At 40.6% G+C, this 22,427-nt stretch overlaps 1 protein-coding gene across 11 annotated transcripts in view; it reads left to right on the forward strand.

Moving 5' to 3' along the window:
- RAPGEF5 (Rap guanine nucleotide exchange factor 5) overlaps positions 1 to 22,427 on the forward strand; it is a 254,427-nt gene that overhangs the window by 52,533 nt on the left and 179,467 nt on the right. For all 11 annotated transcript variants that reach the window (XR_010120057.1, XR_010120056.1, XR_010120059.1 and 8 more), the window contains exon 6: positions 13,722 to 13,788. Coding sequence is in view for 3 of the 11 variants with exons in the window: in XM_063636307.1 (XP_063492377.1) it covers positions 13,722 to 13,788 (67 nt within the window). In the remaining 8 variants the exon portion in view is untranslated. The remainder of the gene's footprint in view (positions 1 to 13,721; positions 13,789 to 22,427) is intronic.

The raw sequence follows: 22,427 nt of genomic DNA on the forward strand, positions 1-22,427 counted from the left end.
TTAGACCAAGCTCTGGTGAAATGATTATGGATTTCCCATCACTGCTGTCTATAAAGGGCCTTGCAATAGTAAAGCAGAATTCAGGTATCATTCAATTGGTCTGACTCTAGGAAATGTCCTGTATTGTGATATGCTCTTAATATAGGTCAGAAGCGTCCTGAGAAAAGTCAAGGAGCAGTTCAATGAACTTTAACAAGCTTCCTAAAAAGGAGTGGCAGGATTTTAAACCAGAGATGGCTGTGGCTAGCTGTGACTGTTTGGGACTGGCGTTCTTCAGCAGCTCCTTTCAGCCTTTCCTGTCCTGCACACAAGATGGAGGTGTGCATAATCCCATGGGCATGCCCAGATTCACCGGGGCATAGGACTGTGGAAATAAACTTGCAAGCTGTCCTCGTGATTTAACTCCACCTCCTTCTCCCCCACTCAGAAAACAAATTGGAATGCCAGTGAAATGACCTTGTTATAGAGAAACCCTGGGTCTACTCTGATTTCTAAAAATGAAAATTTTTAAAATTTGCATCCTAATAGTAACTCCAGATTACTTGCAGTCTTTTGTCATACTGACCATTATAAACACAAATCTTAGGCTCTGGAGTTGAGAATTGCTATATAGCATGCCGTGTTTATCAGCAAGTTTTTTCTGTTGGTGTGAATGTGTGCATTTGGGAGTAGTAACTGACTCATACAGCAAAATTGTCATTGGGGAACCTATGGACCTGTCTGCTCTAAAGTACTAAATATATAAAGATAAAATTATTGAACCATTGCAGGTCTCTTCTAGAGAGAGACAGTATATACCTTTTTTTTTTTTTTCAATACTACAATCATAAGCCAACTTTAATGTTATGGTAGAATGTTTTTGGCCTAATTTTGGAGATCTAAGCTTTGGCTTATCTAGACTTGGAATATACTATGATCAGAGAAAAGATGTCCATGGACATTGTCTTCATTCAGTTGCACTGTCCCGGTACTTTCTATGGTTGCACATGCATGATCCTATCCCATTCTTTTCACCTCTAGCCCACACCTCTTTACTTCCTCATGCCAGTGTGATACTCTTGCTCTTTCCTCTGCTCTTCTTGCCTTTTTCCAGTCAAATTCTACCCAGCCCTCAAGGGGAAGCCCCAGTCCTGCCTTGACCACAAAACTTCCATGATGTCTGCAGTCCATGCTGCTACTGCTTTTGGTAACTTACTGCTCTTGCATTTTGTATTTAAAAAAATTCCATGCTTCCATGTCATTCTTAGTTCTATGATGCTTTGTTTCTATCCATTTTATTCAAATGCCCTCTTGATTCTTACATTGTCCATTCATTTGCTGAAAACCCAATTTTGTGTTCCTTTTAATAACCTTTTTGACATTTAAAGGCTACTGATACCTACCTGTGTGAGCCTATCTACATTAGGCCCCTCTAATTTGCTGTCTTCTAAGTGTCTTCAAAATAATGCAAGGAAACCATTTAATGTCTCTATGTAAACACAATTTTGTTCCATACAAATGCATTTCTAAAAATACTAAAGGGGATTTTTCTCCTTTAAAAAAGAATCTTTAAAGCAGGAGGGGAAATGAAGCTGTTGCAAGGTTTCTAAGCTAGTTTGAAGAAACAGAATTTTATACAAAATAACTTTTATACCCAAACTGAATAGATAATTAGAAAAAAAAAGTGACTGAATCAGTTGTCAAGGGTACTGTCTCTGGGGGAAAAAAGAACAGTTATGGTATCACCTTCCAACAGACAGCCAAATCAAGTTACCCAGAATGTACTGTTTCTAGCTCTTTTATTTTAAGCAGAGAGTCGGAGAAGAATCGGTGAGGAATGATGAAATAACAGTGTAGGAAAAGGCAGTCTAATAATTCCCTTGGGACTGGTAAGATGCTTCTAACACTACCTTGTTTGGGCCTTTAGGCTATGAGAGAACTTGACTATTTCAATTCAGCTGTGGTTATAGCAGCTCCCAGCTTGCCAGGGGTGGGAGTAGGTAGGGCTTTGAATAGACAGTCTGTGAAGCTTGAATGCATAAAACTGTATCCTACCACTTACACAATAGTTAACATTTATGCTGTGATAAAGACATAGAGGACTGCTAAAATTTAACTCATATTACACTCAAATATGGAAAGAAAATGTAGCTTGTTTTTCTCTAAGTGATCTGACATTTGTCTACATGAACCGCCATCATGCAGAATGGACAAAAAAAAGGGGGGGGTGGGGGGAAGAAGCACCCTTTAGTAAAGTTATTCTAATATAGGTATTTAAAAAGTCTCTCTAGTTAACTTTTTAGTGTCTTTTAGTAAAAGAGCCCAGTCTCTGTATTTCTCCCTGTTTCTCAAGGTAGCCTCTGGGTACATGGCGAGTGGTCTGGGCACCTTGACCTTGGCAGAGGAGGACAGGGGAGGCTCTCCTGTCAGAGTAGGCATTTTTTTGTCCTCACTGGTCTTGCGAGTGGATGGGCAGCCAGCTCCTTTGTGCCCTTGAGATATAACTGTTGGCATTCTCTTGGCGTCTGCTGTTGGAGCATGAGGCCAGTGTAAGTTGGGTGTCAGCTTATTAATGCCTGGTGGTCCTGCCTGGCTGATTGGCCTTCCTAGATGTCTGTTGGCATTGCTGATACTCCTAAGGTCTGGCTGTGGCTCCCATATACACCCTGTTCAGCCACATGGCTTCTGCTGAAACAGCCCCCTCTCCATCCTGACTGGCTAATATTACTGTGATAAAAAGATTTTACCAAACATGCTGCCTGTCGCCACTTGGCTGACACTTCTGAAAAGTCCACAAATTTAGCTTCATACATATTTGTATCCAAAAGGGATTACAAGATCGTGGAATTTGCAGCTCTTAATGTTTAGGTAAGGAAGAGGAACAGGGAGCAGAGGGTCTGGGAAAAGACAACCACTTGTCACCAGCACTCTGCAGAGTGACTTACTCACCAGGCATCTACTGATCTTAAGCTTCCGTGTTTGGCCTTGTGAGGGATATGACGATATGTAAATAATGCAAGGCCTTCAGCGACTAACAGGGGTTGAGCTCAGTTCATACAGATAACAAGCTGGGAAGTCGTGTGCCACAAGTGATACCTGGGAGCTTATCACGAAGGTTCTGAAGCTGTGGGAAAAAAAAACAAAATTATTTCCTGAGAAATGAAAATATTTCATACAGTTCATTTCTAAATTCATAAAAAATCTGTAATTACTGTGTGGAATATTCAGCTCTTCCCAACTATTGAAAATGAGTTTTTGTTACAGATTATTCCTGTCTTGTGTTTTCTACATTTTCATTATCTTATTACATTTAACAATAGAACTGAAATGCATATTTTCAGCCTATCTACTCTTAATTTTTTTTTTTTTTTTTTTTTTGAGACAGAGTCTCACTCTGTCACCCAGGCTGGAGTGCAGTGGCACGATCTTGGCTCACTGCAAGCTCCGCCTCCTGGGTTCATGCCATTCTCCTGCCTCAGCCTCTCACGTAGCTGGGACTACAGGTGCCCACCACCACGCCCAGCTAATTTTTTGTATTTTTAGTAGAGATGGGGTTTCACTGTGTTAGCCAGGATGGTCTCTATCTCCTGACCTCGTGATCCACCTGCCTTGGCCTCCCAAAGTGCTGGGATTACAGGCGTGAGCCACCACTGCGCCAAGCCCTACTCTTAATTTTTTCGCTGCAAACCTTGACTTTTTGGCCTCTTGTTTATGAGACGTTAACTATGGCAAGATAATAACGAATTCCATTGAAGAGTCTTATGAAGAATAATCTATTGATGGAGCTACAGGTTCAGGCCAAGATGGAACAAATCTACTACAGCCTATCTCTTGTATTGATTACAGCTGAAACCTCTAGATAAAATACAAACAATAACTACCTGAGGCCTCTCAAAAGTAAACAAAAGCAGGCAGATTATGGAACGAAGTGAAACTTTGGAGAAGTGACCTACACAGGTGTGAGTTTTCCCTTTTCATTTCTTTTATTTCCCAGCATTGCCTCAAAGGCAGGCCTCAGATGTAGACAGGGAGATCAGTGGTGCTACAGTTGTCAAAATCTGCAGTAGAAACCCCGTCTTTCTGGCAAGAAGAATCAGGAAAATGGGTCCCTGTAGTTTTGAAGAGTGTGATGGGGTGGGGTGGATGGAGAAATCCTTGTCTTGATTCTCCTTTTTTCTTATAGGTTTGTCCCAGGTTCAGAGCTCTGTGGTGGTGGCAGTGCAGGCAGATAATAGACAAGGAGTGTTTGGTTTTGGTCAGAAATGGGCATAAGAGCCCCAGCTAGTCTGAGAGTGTAGGGGAATCCAGGAGAGGGGAAACCTAGGGAAGGGATTCATTAATTTTGTGTATGAACTACACAAATGTGAGTTTCCTGAGCTGGATATCTGTGGGACAGACCCAAGGTACCATAGAAAAGGCATTGAAAATTGAACTGCAGCTGGAATCATTGAGGCTGTATAGCATGTTCAAAATGGCCAGGATATAATACAGAATTACTTGACACAAAATAATCAGGAAAATATGACCATTTGTCAAAGGAAAAGCAATTAATGTCAACCCTGAGATGACTCAGATATTGAAATTATTAAAGACTTGATAACAGCTATTTTAACTATGCCCCATTAGGTAAACAAATTTCAAATGAATAGAGGGATAGAAGTTGTTAGTCAAGAAATAGAAAATAAAAAATAAAAAAAGAACCAAATGTAGTTTTAGAACTGAAAAACATACTTGAAATTAAAAATTCATTGAATTGGCTCAATAGCAAAATAGAGGTGACCTGAAGATAGGTCATTATAAATTATCCAGTGTGCAGGACAAGAAAAAAAAAACATTGAAAAAGATGAATGGTCCAGGGACTTGGTGGATGCTGTAGTGAAGTCTAACACATGTTGGCATCCCAGGAGAGGACAAAGAGATTGGTGCAGAAAAAAACTTTTAAATAATGACCAAAAGCTTCCCAAATGGAGTGAGAGACAAATCTATAGATTCAAGAGGTCCAGTGAACCCCAAACAGGAGCACTCAGAGAAACACACTCCTAGATACTTAAAAACAACTAAGAAACAAATAATGGGAATATCTTGGAGGCAGCTAGTGTAAAGTGACGCATTACCTACAGGAGGAGTAATGATTCAAATAATTTGAGGTTTTATGTTAGAAACCATGGAGGCCAGAAGACAGTGGAAGAAAGTCTTTAAGGTGTGGGGGGGTGTGGGGGGGGTGGAGAAAGAACTGTCAATCCTCTACAATGAAAATAGTTTTTAAAAATGGAGGTGAAATAGACATTCTCAGATAAAGGAAAACTAACAGAATTTTTTGCTAGCTGCCCTTTTCTAGAAGAAATCTAAAGGAAAAATTTCAGGTTGAATAGAAAAAATATCAGAGGAAAAGCTACATAAGTGGTAGATATTTAGATAAAAATCAAAGGCATTTTAATTTTTATTTCTTTAAAATATATATGACTATTGAAAGGAAACATTTGGTGGGCTTTTCAGTGTATGTAGATGTAATACATATTATGATTATAACAAAAGACAATTGGGGAAGGATAAAGAGGCATATCCAATAATATATTTAAAGGTAAAATGATACTTGTAAAATCTCCTACTATTTGGAAATCATCATACTTTGAAGTAACTCATGGGTGAAAGAGGAAGTCCCAAAGGAAATAAGGAATATTTAGTATAGAATGTATATTAAAATATAACATGCTCAAAATTATGGGATGCAGCTAAAGCAATACTTAAGAGGAAAATCGATAGCTTTTAATGCTTATATTAGGAAAGAATAAATGTCTTAGATCAATGGTCAGGGCTTCCACCTCAGAAAGCTAGCCAAAAAAAAACAAACTAAACCCAAAACATGCAAAGAAGGAATTAATAAAGATAACAAAAATCGATGTAAGTGAAAAGAAATTAGAAAAAAAACTAATGAAACTAAGTTGGTTCTTTGAAAAAAAAAAAAAGTACGAAATCTCTCACCAGAGTGTTGAAGAAAACAAAAAGACAAATTGCCAATATCAGGAATAAAAGAAGGAATATCACTGCAGACTTACATTTGAAAGCTAACAAATGAATATTATGAACAACTATATGATCATTAATTTGAAAACTTAGGTGGAATGGACAAATTCTTTGAAAGACATTAACTACCTGTGGTCCTTCAACAAGAATCTGAATAGAATTATGTATACTAAAGTAATTGAATTTGTAGTTTATGCCGTTCAAACAAGGAAACAATGGGCTTACATAAGTTTCCTGGCAGATTTAACTAAACGTTTAAAAAATAAGTTATGTCATTTCTCCCATCCAAGTACGAACCAGGCCCAATCCTGCTTAGCCTCTAAGATAGGACAAGATCGGGCACCTTCAGGGTTGTATGACCATAGACAAATTATGTCATTTCTATACAGTCTTGTTCAGAAAATTAAAGAGGAGTGACTGTTTCACATTCATTTTATGAGGCCAGCACTGTCATGACAAATTTCAGAGAAAGAAAACAATAAGGCCAGACGTGGTGGCTCATGCCTGTAATCCCTACACTTTGGGAGTCTGAGGTGGTCAGGTCACGTGAGGACAGAAGTTTGAGACCAGCCTGACCAATATGGAGAAACCACATCTATACTAAAATACAAAAAAAATTAGCCAGGCATGGTGGTGCATGCCTGTAATCCCAGCTACTCGGGAGGCTGAAGCAGGAGAATCGCTTGAACTGGGGTGGCGGAGGTTGCAGTGAGCTGAGATCATGCCATTGCACTCCAGCCTGGGCAACAAGAGTGAAACTCTGTCTCAAAAAAAAAAAAAAAAAAAAAAAAAAACCAGAACAATATGACTCATTAGTATAGACACAATCTTCCTCACATATAAAAATTATAAATACATTATGAAAAAGGAGAGTTTACCCTAGGAGTACAAGGATGGCTCAACACTCAAAAGTCATTCAATATAATTCACCATATTCACAAGCTAAAAATAGACAAATTATATGATAAATTTTATAGATGTAGAGAAAGAGAGAAAATTTAACCCTTCAAGATAAAAATTCTCAGAAAAATAGAAATATAAGAGAACTTCCTCAATCTGATAAGACTTTATACAAAACCCATAGGTTGCATCATACTTAATGGTAGGAGACTAAAGCATTTATGCTTTCCTACTAAGATCAGAACGAGGCTAATATACCTTCTCTTAGTATACCTCTTCCACTCAGGCCAGTGCAAAAAGTCAAGAAAAAGAGATAAAAGGCATATATTTGGAGGAAAACATAAAGCCATCTCTCTTTGCAGATGACATAGTTATATACATAGAAAAATCACAGGATCAATACTTCCTCTGTCTTCAGCCATCACTGGCCATGGCCATCTAGCATCTTGTTCTGTCAGATTTTAAAGGTAGATGGAAGAGATGGTTCGTTAAGGAGTCTAAGGATGATCAGTCTCATTTTATATTCATGGCCTTTAATCTTGAGTGGGTCTTCAATACTGTGGGGTAGTCCTATTCATTTCTTGGTATATTCAGTCTCCTAGAAAACTGTATCGCAGTTGCTCCCCTCTTACCTCTTTTTCCTTGCTTTTTATTTCATTGAAAGGAACATTTTAAAAACTATCTTTCTCATGTTTTATTTACCAAATCTGTCAACCTGCCTGCATGTATATTGGTGGACTCTATCTTTGCTCCTGATAAAAATGGATGCATGGTCCACATTCTTATTTAAGGTCAGTTTCCTCACACTGTGACTGATCCCATCTCTGTACCCCTACTCAAGGATCTCATTTCTGAAATCTCATTTTTTTCCTGCTTCATCAGCTTTTTCCTCTACTGGATTGTTCTTTTCAGCATGTGTTGATATTTCCCTATATCTCCCTCTAGCTGCTGCACAATGTCTCTGTTCCCTTTTACAGCAAAACTCTTCAGAAGATGTATTTATGGTTACTTTCTCTACCTCTTCTATTCTTTTCTGAATCTACTCCGTTCGGGCTTTCAACAGTACCACTCCACTGAAGGCAACCTTGTCAAGATTGCAGAAGTCTTCCATGTTGTCAAATGCCAAACTGTTGATTTTTCAGTCCTCATCTTACTTGATATGACAGCAGCATTTGGCACAATTGATCATGTCCTGGAAGCAGTTTTTCCAGTTGGCCCCTGGGATAACATCTCTTGGCTTTTCTGTCTCACTAGCTGCTGCTTTTAAGGCTCCTTTGCTAATTCTTCCTTTTCCTGATTGTATTAACTATGTTTCAGTGCTTTGACGTCTGGGGCCTTGCTGACCCTGGAGAGACTGCCCAACCCAGGAATAGTCCATTCCTAGAGATAGTAGAGAACTTACCTGCTAGCTTTGCTGGGAGCACACCTTTCATAGATAAGCCAGCCATTCCAGACCTCATAACATAACCACTTTTTTTTATTGGGCTTTCACCTTCTGGGCTACTTTTCACCTGCCCTAATCACCCCAGCTCCAGGTACCAAACAGTTAGGTGCAGTCCCTATGCTTTTGGTCCTGCTGAAGTTAATCAAACAGTCTATCCTCAGCCTGTTTACCCTGCCTTACCCATTCTATTCTGGGGAAACCACAATAAAGGTTATTTCCCACATTTTCCCCCATGTCCTCTGCCTCGTGACTGACACTGGTGCCTCCCTGTGTGGCCCCTCCTTGTGTGTCATCCCCCCTCCTCTTGGGAACTGTGAGTAAAAAACTGTCTTTTTAATGCCAGTCATCTCTTGAGCTGTTTGCCTCAGATTATTCAGACTGGCTGTCCCTAAATAATGAAACCTACATTTTGAAGCAGGGACCTCTAAACACAGTAGAGGTCAGTCTTGGACTTCTCTTATTTTTTCTGCTCTCACTTTGGATGTGCCCTCACCCAGTCATGTACTTAATATTGTCTCACAGTGATGGTTTCCAAAATTCAGGTCCCTGTCTCCTCTTACCACCCTATACAAAATAGCACCTCCACCACCCCTCACTTCTGCCTGCTTTGTTCTCCTTATCCTGCCTGGTTTTTTCTTACTACCTGATGTTTTTTAGCAACATGAGACATCCCTTGGCCTCCTTAGTTTCTGAAATGGTAACGGATTCACACTCTCTGGCCAGAGAGCTTAAGTTCAAGTCTGCTATTCCGATGTCCGAAGCCTACCCGTTGTACTCCTAACTTAACTTTTCCTAATTAGATCCTCATGACACTTGGAGAGGAGGAAATACCGTGTGGGTAAACAAACTTTTTTTTTTTTTTTTTAGTATTTTTCAAAAAATTTTTGTGATGGAACTTGGCATAAGATTTGTATTGGCGTAGTAAGTGAACAAAATTTCCACTTATTACTTTAAACTGTTTTTGTAAAAAGTGTTATGAAATCAGCTAGTCCTAGTCTTTGTGATTACTCATTACCTCCTCTCCCAAGGAAACACTAAGTGCTTCAAAATTTCCATTGTTTATAGACAAGGCTTATTCCAGGTGTGGGAACAGATTGCTTATCTTTATCAGAGTACATTTATATTTAAGAGTAGTACAGGAATTTTGCAAAAATTGGACATCTAGGCCTGATTATATTAGCATTTGAAATTGAGCCATCTAATTAAATATTAAACTTTAATACTCCAATCCTCAAAATCAAATGTGAAAAATCTAATTTTATTCAGTTTAGATTAATGTATAACTATACACTCTGGACTCTTAATGAAACCTTTCCCATTCATAATTCCCATTTAGTATATTTTTTCTATAAGCATAACTAGTAGCCAGATGCTATGAAAAATTATCTTCTCTTGAGAAGGTGAACAATGTTTGTATTCATGATATCAAAGATCTCAAGAAAATCTAATTCTCATTCTTCCACCATCCCACTTCTTTTTTCATAGGAATTTGCTTTGTTAAGCAAAACATACTTATCTAGAATATAGACATCATAGATAGGGGAAATGGGGAGATGTTGATCAAAGCATACAAACTTTCATTTATTAAATTGAGCAAGTTCTGGAGGTCTAATGTACAGCATGAGTGGTGATGGGTGTTAATAAATTTGATTGTGCTAATCACAGTGTATTCACAAATATGTGGCACACCTTGAATAGATATCTTTGTTAATTACATTTTTAAGTATAAAAAGATTTTGGCTTTATGCTAAGTGAGATGGGAAGTCATTCAAGGATTTTGAGTAGAGAGACATGAACTAACTTATATTTTAGCAAGACTACGCTGGCTCCTGGGTCCACATGAGAGATGTTGTGGCTGGGACCACAGTGGCAGTGATAGAGGTGGTGAGACATGATCAGGTGAGAGATATGTCTTGAAGAGCCAATAGGATTTCAGGGTGGATACAAGGCAGAGTATGAGAGAAAGGGGTTCAAGGATGACTTCCAATTGGAAGGATGGAATTGCCATCAATTAAGGTGAGGAGGACTATAGGAAGGGCAGGGCTTTTTGTTATTTTCCTTTTGGGTAGGAGTGGGCTTAATGGTAATGCATGCAGTTTGATGGTTAGAGGGATGAGGGTGGAGGACCATAGGTTTTTGTCATCTCTGCATCCTCACAGTGACACCCTTAGATATTGCAGACCTCTTGAACTTACAGAGACATCTGCCTGGAGCACCAGGACTCAGCACTCTCCCCTGGAGAGTTACCAGGTCTGGCTTGGGGTATTGGTAAGCAGAGACCTTGAAAGGTAACCCAGGGAATTCCTAAAGGAGAGCATCTGCTGGCATAAACCCTCAGGGAGGGATCTTCCTTCCAGGGGTCACTCTATTTCTCTTCTCTTTCTGTCTTATGTCACTTGTCACTGTCATTACCTGCTGTTTCCAGTAAGAGTTTCTTTATTTTCTTTCTCTAATCACTGACAAACTAGACCCACAGCTTCTCTCTGTCTTTCTCTCATTCACGAGCAGCAGAGCCCCCTTTAGTAATAATGGAAAACGTGCAAGTATTATACTTGCTTTTCCTTTGCTGCATCTGTTTCCTTATTTATTTTGATTGGATAAGTGAGAACTTTGTCTTTCCTGGGTTGCACTGAAAAGAATTTACACACATTAAAACAGAATGTGTTTAAATTTTGTAAAAGATACATTTGCTGGAGAAAAGAGAGTCTGGTATTTTTGGGCGATTTAGTCTAGAGCTGAGGAGGAGGTTTAAGGTAAAAAGTGACCGTAGTGGTGAAAGAAAGGAGAGTGGCCGAGTATTGCCTTCTCTGTTCTTTCCCCCTTTTCAGGCTCTCCCACTGTTGCCTGTTGCTACCAGTCCTGCCTTCGTGACCTTCCTTTACACCAGGTGAGGGACAGGTGCGTGCTGATGCAGCGGGGCATGGGGCATGTTAGCAGGGAAGGAAGAGCATTTCCGAATTCTAGAGCTCTCAGTGGGCATTGAGGAAAATCTCTGAAGATTTGGAGTCTGGAGAAGAGCAGGACCAGATCTGGGTTTTAGAAAGGTGATCCTGGTATCTTTAGGCATCTGGATACAAGAAGAGAAGCCAGAGACAAGCTTGTTAGAAGGTGGTTAAAATAATTTGTTCAAGCGAAGTTGAGAGCCTAGACTGTCAAAGAGGCTTGGCAGGGAAGGAAGGGAAGTGAGAGAATCTGGTGACTTCCCAAAGGCCAGAGTGAGGAGGAAAGGGATGGCTCTAGGGTGAACAGGGCCTGTGATTCCAAGGGGAGAGCTGAGGGCAGGAGGTAAGAGAGGAGTTCAGTGTGAGTTAGGTTGAGTTAGCCTGTAAGGTACCCATGTGGGTGAAAATAAAGTTCCTGGAATTGCCATGTAGAGCCACTTTGAAGGCAGATGGAAAAACAAGGCAAGCTCAGGGGAGAGCCAGAAGCTAGAGAGATACTTGGGAGTTCTGGGCTTACATCTTGGTGATTGAGGTGATAACTGGGACATAGGCTGTGGGACAGCTCTTGGGAGATCATCACTCTGTCCCTCTTACACATATTTCCTTAAGAAATGTTTTTGCTAAGGCATGGTTTGTGCTGGAAGATCAATGAAAGACAGTTTTGCTTCCAAACAGGGACTAAATTATTTGTCACTAAAACAGCAGCAGCTCAACCGTTAGTTACCAGTCTCGTATATAAGAGCTTCTCTTGGAATTTTGAGTTCCTTTCAGCAGGTTATTGAAAACAGATTCATGAGAGAATCTGTGCTAGTGCAAAGTACCTCATGCCCATTAACTAATACTTCTGGTATCTGTTGGGATCTGAGAAACATGAAAAGGCACGACCAGCCTATGTGTCACTACAGACACAGACAAAGCAGCAGAAGCCCTTGTTTGGTTCTCTTGCCTCTAGTGCCTTTGGTTCTTAATTTCCTGTCTGTTCAGCCGCCTCAGCTTAATCATATAAATCTGGTTTGGTGGTTGAGGTTATAAAGCGTTTCCAGTCTCTTCTCAGTATAACCACAGAAGCCTTGTGAATAGAGAGTCTTAATAATAAAGCTTGTTCAAAATACTCATTATCCAGGTAACCTTATTAAAAAAAGATCCCAAGTTATAATGCTCAGTTCCCACAGTTTTTATTCCGCAGATTGTTAGCAAGCATCTCAAACACTTTGCTGCATGAGTGCTTAAGTTATTTGACAACATCAGCGCTGCTTCATACCTGTATCTTGCAATTTTTATAAAGGCAGTGGTTTGTAATGCATTGCTGTGATTTGAAGGGTGGGACTTTCTTTCTGGAAAAGGGTTTAATAACATTTACAGAAACAAGAAGGCAATGCCAGAATTGATCCAACTGGCTTTTCCCTTCTTAAAGAGCTGCTTCTCAGCTGTCCCGTGAGCTGGGAGAAGCCCTCCTGCCCCATAAGGCTGGCGTTCCAGCTGACACTGTAGTTACTGAGATTGAAATCAGTCACTGGACTGTGATGCTGATAATGCTGCTCTGCAGGGCAGTTACCTCCAATCCCCTCTCCGCACCCCCTGTCCACAGCATATATTGAAAGGGATTGCTTGTGGAAATAGATCTTGGAGACAATTTTATATATTCAATTGCATTAGTCAATTTTTTTCTTTGACCAAACTAGGAAAAAATGTAGTTTATAAGATTGTTCTTAAGAAGTAGATAATTTTGTCTGTTAGAATATACATTTGGTGAAGCCTTTTTTCATGAATTAAGTTAAAAAGATTGTTTTCCCCAAACAAACAAACAAACAAACAAACTGATCTTACGTTGTTACACATCTCATTAGTTATTTAACATGTGCATAAGATTCTTAGCTTCTTAGTTGGGCGGTAATCTCTTGAGAAAGCAAATACAAAGCTATACAAAACTTCTGCGTCTTTGTATTCCTCATAATTCCCATAGTGGTATTAGGCCTATAATAATACCGTTTTATAGTAAGTTTGTTTTGGCTAAAACTCAATTTCAGTGGAAAGTTCACATTTCGTATTTTCAAAATCTGGATTTCATTTAGATTTAGAGGAAATTTCAGCACTTAACCACCTTTTATTTGCATCTACCTTCTGTGCAAGCCCATATATTTTACAACTGGCATGTCAGGGTTATTCTGCTATATCATGGGGTGAGTAATACCCCATCCTCAGGATTCAGTTGGTGCACTGTAAAGAGGTTCTTGCTAATTGATTTTGTGAGAACATTTGGCCTGCAAGAGGATTATGTTCCTATAGTGTTACTGTCACAACCTTTGTTATTTTCATGAGTACTTTTGCTAATATAATAACAATGACATTATTTGCCCTTTATTCCTCCTAACTTGGTAGATAAATTTGAGCAACTAAAACTGAAAAGTAATTTGTCCTTTTTTTTTCCAAAGGTCTCATCAGAAAATTGAAGACTCCGAAGAAAGCAGCGATGAAATTCTTGTGCGTCTAACATCTGCGGTAAGACCATGCAATTTTCCTGCTTAGGGGTGCAGAAATAATGAAGCTGGGGTCCTAGAAAGGAAGTTGTTTGGGTGATAGTGTAGAGAGAGATTTTCCCTGTGGCTGCTCATCATTGTGGGAGGTATGACGCAAGGCAGAGGGAGACAGTGGCTTTGACTTTCTATATGAGGATGGAGCCTCCCTTCACGAGATCATAGATATTTCTGGTGGAAAGTTCCTGCAACCTTTGTGGAGGTGGAGGTGTAGTATCTGATTTTTTAAATACAGTATGAGTTAACCTAGGAAAGTTGTGACCTGCTGCACAAAGGAGAAAAGACTCTTTCATTAGGGGAAAAAGAGAATTACTTCAGCCAAAAAAGGCCAGGTCGCTAGTTTTTAATGTACCATATTGCAACATTTTCATTGTGGTTTTTAAAGCTATTGATTAGACTTTGTTATAGCCTTGTTGGTTGAAGGAAAATTCATGGCTTTCTTCATAGGAAAAGCTGACTGTGGTCACTAATCCTTGAGTTTAAGTTTTTGACAGGCTCTAACAATCCTACGTCACCAAGCCTGTACCTGTTGACTTGGCTATTTGGAAACTTTTCTAGCCTTCCCCCAAAATTATTTAGTTCTGCTTTAACTCCATTATTAAAATGGTAATTGCTGAAAATCATCGTTGATTGGGTTATGTGTAAGGATGAAACTGGTCTGTACAGAGTTTTATACACCAGGTCTTGTCAACTGGGCACAGCTCGAAGATTGAAAGTGTCTTTCCTACTCTTCTGGAATGCAGCTTAGAAAAGTAATTTTTTTTTAAATATGTGTGTTCATTTGTTCTCACACTGCTTTAAAGAACTACCTAAGACTGGGTAATTTATAAAGGAAAGAGGTTTAATTGACTTACAGTTCCACATGGCTGGGGAGGCCTCAGGAAACTTACAATCATGGTGGAAGGGGAACCCGGTACGTCTGGCATGGCAGCAGGAGAGAGAGAGAGTGACAGTGTATAGGAGGAAGTGTCACACACTTATAAAACCATCAGATCGTGTGAGAACTCACTCACTATCATGAGAACAGCATGGGAAACTGCCCTCATAATACAATCACTTCCCCCCAGGTCTCTCCCTAAACACCTGGGGATTACAATCCAAGATGAGATTTGGGTGGGACTCAAAGCCTAACCACATCAATATGATAATCAATGGTGTAAAAAACATGAAATGGAATCTTGACAGCATATTATGAAAACATATTTAGAACTTTTCGGTTTAAAATATTGACCAAAAAGGAGTGCCTGTGGTGTGCAGAATTATAATTAGCCATCTGTTTAAAAAGCATTCACTATGGGCCAGAAACTGTGTTAAACGTTGTGTGTTTGTGTGTACACACACATACATACACATTCTGCTAAGCTGTACTGTACAATAGCACTATGAAGTAGGTGGTATTATGTCTATTTTATAGCTATGAAAGCTTACAGAGTTTGAGTAGCTTGCCTAAGGTCACTCAGCAAGAAAGAACAAAACAAGTGTCAGAACTCAGAATTTTTATCTCCAATATTCTGCTAACTACTATGCCTCAGTTAAAAATATATAATAAATAATGTAATGTAGTTATTGGGATAGTTTCAGAAGTGATAAAGACATGTATGATTTGGTTCCTATAGCCATACCAAGAAGATAAGACAGATATATTCAGAAGGCCAATATATAAAGGAGTTGGAAATTGTGCACAAAGAAAGGTGGTGAATAAGTAAAGTCGTAAATTCAAGGACCATAACAAAAAGCTTCACTGCAGACACTGGACTTGAACCACCATTGAAAACAGTCAGGATTTGGAGATGATAATTAGGAGGATGTGTATTCTAGCTGTGGAATTTATTGTGGGCAAGCATAGGAATGAGAAAGTACAATGGAAAAATGAAAGTAGACCCACCAAGTTAGAGAAGAAGGTCCTGGTTAAGAAAAATGAAAGATTTTTTTGAACAACAGATTATGCAGTGAAATAGATGTTCAAGAGTGAAGATAAGTTGAAGATAGGGAGATTGGTTAGAGGCTGATGAAAACCTAGTTTATGGTGGTTTTTGTGGGAACCAAAAGAAAGATGACTTCAAAAAGGAACACAGAGAAATTGATTTTTTTAAGATTGAGACCATCCTGGCTAACACAGTGAAACCCCGTCTCTACTAAAAATAAAAAAAATTAGCCAGGCATGGTGGCGGGCACCTGTAGTCCCAGCTACTCAGGAGGCTGAGGCAGGAGAATGGTGTGAACCCGGGAGGCGGAGCTTGCAGTGAGCTGAGATAGCGCCACTGCAGTCTGGCCTGGGCAAAAGAGCGAGACTCCGTCTCAAAAAAAAAAAAAAAAAAAATTGATTAAAAAAAAATCAGTATGAGTGCATAAAGGTGGAGGAGTGAGATAACTGAAGTTCTGAACTTACATGACTGGGGACATGATGATATTCTTAGGAAGCTGAGTAAATTATGCAGTAAGGTAGGTGATTTTGGGGGATATGTTGCATTTGAGGAGATAAGAACAGAAATATGCAGGAAACACCTGGAGACAAGAGTCTGAAGCTCAGAGAGCTTCTGGAAGCCAGTCACAGAGAAGTTGCAGATTGAAGACCCGAGTAGAAGATAGGGTCTGGGGAACAGCCATAGGCAGAGGGCAGTAGGGAGACGAGAGGACAGTGAGAGGAAATGGAAATTACTGAATGGTTTATAGCATGAAGGTCACATTCAAAAGACCCTCTGAAAAGGAAGGGATGGACAGCAAAGTGTTCACTGTGGATTTAGGTGACATAATCTTGCTGGAAAAATCCCCAGGCTAAAAGACTGAAGAAAATGAGGTAAGATGCTGGAGTGGTATTTAGAAATGAAAATTAACGGCAGAGAGAAAAATTCATCTCTTCAATTGATGGGCAATTGGCCTGCAATATTGAAAATATCCTGTACTGAGATTAAGGGCCTTGATTCTTATTTCTTCCAACAATGTGACCTTGGCCAAGATGAGTGGTTGGACTAGACAGTTGCTAAGTTCCTTCAAGTTCTAAAATTCCATTGTTCATTCTAGAAGCATTTGTTAATGGACAGTGGGACTCAGTCTACCTCTTCATAACATAGTTGTTCCTGTTGACAATGGCATATAAACTTTGTTACCTAGGTGATAGTGTGTGCAGAAAGATATTTACATACATCACTCAAGGAACAGATCTCATCTACTGTGACCCCTAATCATGATAAAGGAAAGCAGAAGTGACGTCTGTAATGTAGAGTTGCCAATGTACTCTTTGAGAGTCTGTGTTTTGGGGGTATTGGAATGGGACAGTGGTTTCCAGCAGTACAGTCAACTGTGCCCTCTTGTATATTCACCATTTTTATTCAAATGTGGGATTTTTGCATGTGACTATCTTAGAAAATTTCTCATTTCTTTAACCCCAGTAGTTTATTTCCTGGTTCCCTCTTAGGTTCATCAGGAGGAAAAGTTCTGTCATCTAAAAATATATTATCTGAAATTTTACTCTGGAAGAGGATACACATGAGTTTTCATGTTGAAGGAACATGAGAAGACGGTGCATGTGTAGAAATAAGAATGTCTTTATAATTCAGTCAAATGTAGGGTTGTTAAATGTATATAAACATGAGCAATTAAAATGTTCCAGCCATGTTTCTAGTGGTCTTCAGGAAAGAGCCATCTTTCCAAGTGTCAGACATACAGAAACCTAAACAGTGAAACTCCGTAAGAAGTTTTCAGCTTAAGGAAAAAGGACATGGCTATAGTGGACCCTTTCCATTACATAAAGTCTACAAAAACACTCTAGGAATTATCTGGAAGCAGTGTGACTTTCCGCATTCTAACTTATCACCTTAGCTTCCTTTCTAATATCCTCTAGTGCTACACATTTTGTTAACTTGAAAACCTCTTTTCATCGACTGCAAGTCTCTGTTGCTGTGATAAAGTTGGCAGGCCAAGAAGGGCCTTTGAATGACACAGCTCATCAGTTTCCACCCTTGAAATTCTGAGCATTGTTTTATTTTTAAACAAGAATTCTTCCAGTGTTTGCGACAAATAGAGTATGCAGAATTGATCAGACAAATTTAAAATATTCATATTACAACCCAGGGGTCTGCTTGCTCAAACCTAAAGTAAATATGGGGAAATTTTTATGGTGAATTATGTATTACTTTCAAAGCCACAGTTCCTAAGGATGTAAATTTAGGAAATCAGCTAAACTTTGAAGCATTTAAAAGATCTGAGAAGTACTTGGGAAGCGTCCAAAGACAGGAAATGGCAACATGAACATTCTTAAATAGGAGATAAAAACGTATTCTAGACTTCCATCTCATATTTACTTAAAATCAACAACCAGAACAAAACCTATTAGGTTGTTTCTGTTTTTTAAGGCTAAGTTTTTATGTTGGAAATTGTAGAAATAGAAAAGACAAACATCTCATCTGGGTTTGAATGAAATTTGTCATTTTTGTTCATAGTCTAATTGTCAAAACACCTGAGGTGATGTGAGTTAGCCTAAGTTGTGCATTGTTTATATTAGATGACTATTTGGTAAGATGGGTATGTGGGAGGTCCTTATAAAGGGACAGGGAACATGTGATGTGTCCTCTATGCTGCTAGATTCAATGAAGTCAGCCATCACACGGATGGTGAAAGAGAAGAGAGTCTGAGTGTCTGGCATAAAACATTAACCTGGTGGTGGTGGTGGGGAGTTTATGGCTAGCTCTTTTTTTTTTTTTTTGTCTCTCTCTCTCTCTCCCCCTCCCTGTCTCCCTCTCTCGCTCTCTCCATATATATATCCGCACCTGGCCTCTGAACATAGTTTTTTTTTGTTTGTTTGTTTTTATTTTTTTTTATTAATTTTTTTGGCACACAAAAACAATAAACATTTTCTAAAAATACATACAAACAAAAGGATGCGTATCAAACATATTAGGAAGGTTGCACATGGGAAGTCGGGGAATAGAAATGGGGGGTGGGAATTAAAATAAATGAGAGAGGGACTTTATATGGATCAGTGATAATAACTCAATCCTCTATTTGACAAAGAAGAAGGAGAAGGAAGAGGAAGAAAAAGAAAGTGGGATAAAGGATCAGAAAGGGAAGAAAATAGAAAAAATTAGAGTATGACTCCAGGGTAGACCTGTTTTGTTGTCACTGGGTTGCTTGGTTGGTTTGTCTGTTGTATTTTTCATTTGTTTCACCATGTTGGCCAGACTGGTCCCGAACTCCTAGCCCGAAGTGATCAACCCGCCTCGGCCCCCCAGAGTGCCAGGACCACAGGCATGAGCCACCACGTCCAGCCCCCACATTGCTTCTGGCCTCCGTGGTAGACCTCCCAGATGGGGCGGTCGGGCAGAGGAGCTCCCCACATCCCAGATGGGGCGGCCGGGCAGAGGCGCTCCTCACCTCCCAGACGGGGCGGCCGGGCAGAGGCGCTCCTCACTTCCCAGACGGGGCAGCCAGGCAGAGATGTTCCTCACATCCCAGATGGGGCGGCCGGGCAGAGGCGCTCCTCACCTCCCAGATGGGGCGGCCAGGCAGAGACGCTCCTCACTTCTTCCCAGATGGGGCGGCCGGGCAGAGGTGCTCCTCACTTCTTCCCAGATGGGGCGGCCGGGCAGAGGTGCTCCTCATTTCTTCCCAGACGGGGTGGCTGGGCAGAGGCGCTCCTTACTTCCCAGACGATGGGTGGCCGGGCAGAGGCGCTCCTCACTTCCCAGACGATGGGTGGCCGGGCAGAGGCGCTCCTCACTTCCCAGACGGGGCGGCCGGGCAGAGGCGCTCCTCACTTCTTCCCAGACGGGGCGGCCGGGCAGAGGCGCTCCTCACTTCCCAGATGATGGGTGGCCGGGCAGAGGCGCTCCTCACTTCCCAGACGGGGCGGCCGGGCAGAGGCGCTCCTCACTTCCCAGACGGGGCGGCCGGGCAGAGGCGCTCCTCACTTCCCAGACGATGGGTGGCCGGGCAGAGGCGCTCCTCACCTCCCAGACGATGGGTGGTCGGGCAGAGGCGCTCCTCACTTCCCAGATGGGGAGGCCGGACAGAGGGGCGGCCGAGCAGAGACGCTCCCCACCTCCCAGACGGGGCGGCGGCCGGGCAGGGGCTGCAATCCCAGCACGCTGGTAGGCCAAGGCAGGCGGCTGGGAGGCGGAGGCTGTATGGCTAGCTCTTTAGAGATAAATTAAAATTACAAATTGAGTGTTCAGAATTTAGGAGGAGAGATCCATGGGGTTGAGAAAAACACTTGATACTCTTGGATCATGTAACTGGGCACTCTTACACCCTTGTGTTCCATGTCAGAACTCACCCAGTTTATAACTTTTATCCATTTAGATGTTTCTATTTGTATGGTTCTTCTCTATCTTCTGGCTCATTTTCTTTGGTTCATCCAACTTTCTTGTGGGATCTCTGCCTTGGATGCATTTAGTGGTGTTTTCTAAATTCCTTTTCATAAGGGCTTCAGGTATAAGTCATCCCTCCTCTGAGAAATACCACTGGACTAAAATCTTACTTGCCAGTCAAGTCCTGTCTCATCTTTCACCTGAAACTTCAGTCATCTTCTTTGAAGGGTGCATCTTTCACAGTACTCTATCTATAGCCTTTCTTCGTCCAGAGAGGTTATAAAATGACAAGGATTCCTTTAGTTTGTCCTTCTTGGTGACTCTACAATTTGGATTTGATATATTGGAGAAATTCCTCTTTGAACAAGAATTGTTATTTTGGACAGGAATTTGTTATTCAGTAGCTGAATAACGTTGACAACTTCTTTGATTGGAAACTTTTAAATTGATACTGGTTCAGCAATAGCATGAGGTTTGGGTTTTGATGAATCTTTAAAAAGAGAAGTTTAGAGACTTGTTTAAGAGATTGTGTGCCAAGTTAGCAAGGTCTGGGAGTAACCTTAGTTGAATGAAAGTTGGGGGGATTTGTCATGTTGAATACAGATGGTCCTGACCATGATGGTCCGATGTAACAGTTTTTCAACTTTGTGATGCTATACCATTTGACCCAGCCATCCCATTACTGGGTATATACCCAAAGGACTATAAATCATGCTGCTATAAAGACACATGCACACGTATGCTTATTGCGGCACTATTCACAATAGCAAAGACTTGGAACCAACCCAAATGTCCAACAACGATAGACTGGATTAAGAAAATGTGGCACATATACACCATGGAATACTAGGCAGCCATAAAAAATGATGAGTTCATGTCCTTTGTAGGGACATGGATGAAGCTGGAAATCATCATTCTCAGTAAACTATCGCAAGGACAAAAAACGAAACACCGCATGTTCTCACTCATAGATGGGAATTGAACAGTGAGAACACATGGACACAGGAAGGGGAACATCACACACCGGGGACTGTTGTGGGGTGGGGGGAGGGGGGAGGGATAGCATTAGGAGATATACCTAATGCTAAATGACGAGTTAATGGGTGCAGCACACCAACATGGCACATGTATACATATGTCACAAACCTGCACATTGTGCACATGTACCCTAAAACTTAAAGTATAATAATAATAAAAGAAAAAGAAATGAGACGCATTTGGTAGAAACCGTACTTCAAATTTTGAATTTTGATTTTTTCCTAGGCTAGCGATATATGGTAGGGTACCCTCTCAAGATGCTGGGCAGCAGCCGTGAGCCGCGGCTCCCGGTCAGCTGCATGGTCACCAGGATAAATGACTGGTACTCCACGGTGCTCTGTGTTGCCAAATGAGTTAGCCCAGCTGTAGGCTGATGTGAGCGTTCTGAGCACGTTTAAGGCAGGCTAGGCTAAACTAAGATGTTTGGTAGCTTAGGTGTATTAAACAAATTTTTGACTTACAATCGTTTTAATTTATGATGGGTTTATTGGGATGTAACCCCATCATAAGTCAAGGATCATCTGTATGTGATAAGCACAATTGAGTGATGAATTTCTATCACATTTAGAAATATGTTTTTCTGAAAATGCAAAAAAATGGGTTTCTACTCACCCTTTTTCCTGGCTATCTGCCTTTTTCTTCCTGGAGAATGCAGAAATGGAGTGTAGGTAATCCCTTCCCTTAGACTATCGCAGCCTGATCAGACATGGCTGTTCAAAGAATAAAAGTTACACCCCCCAGTGAATGACAAGCCTTCTTTCTGGCTGCCACAGGATCATGAACATCTTGTTACCTTATATTTCTTATTTGTAGGGAACATAAAATTCCTACTTGGAATCCTTAGGCTGCCTCCAGTCCTTCCAGTGGCTTAAGAGCTACTATTATGATTTGGGGAAGGGCCAGGCAGATTGAGTTTTGAGGGAAAGTGTCAAGTGAGACCAGAGAAGACGGATCTAGTTCCAAGGAGCATTAAGGAAGCACCAGTGGAATTGTAGCATATTCTGGTAGCAACTTTTTTCTGTGGTTTATATGGAGCCATAGGACTTGATACTACCTTCTCTCCTTGTGTTTCAATCTGTCCTCATCCAATGGGCCTTGGGCTATGGACTGTCAGTCTCTAGGACCACCTGGAATGCTGGTTAAAGCCCCTTCTGTTTCCTTCAGTAGGATCTCAGAGTAACACATCACAAACCTATACCTGTCAATACCTGAATAGATTGCTGAATAGTGTATGTCTATTGCTTGTCAATAAAAAATTCTT

This window comes from Symphalangus syndactylus, chromosome 3 (genome assembly GCF_028878055.3).
Source record: "Symphalangus syndactylus isolate Jambi chromosome 3, NHGRI_mSymSyn1-v2.1_pri, whole genome shotgun sequence".
Lineage (NCBI taxonomy): Eukaryota > Metazoa > Chordata > Mammalia > Primates > Hylobatidae > Symphalangus > Symphalangus syndactylus.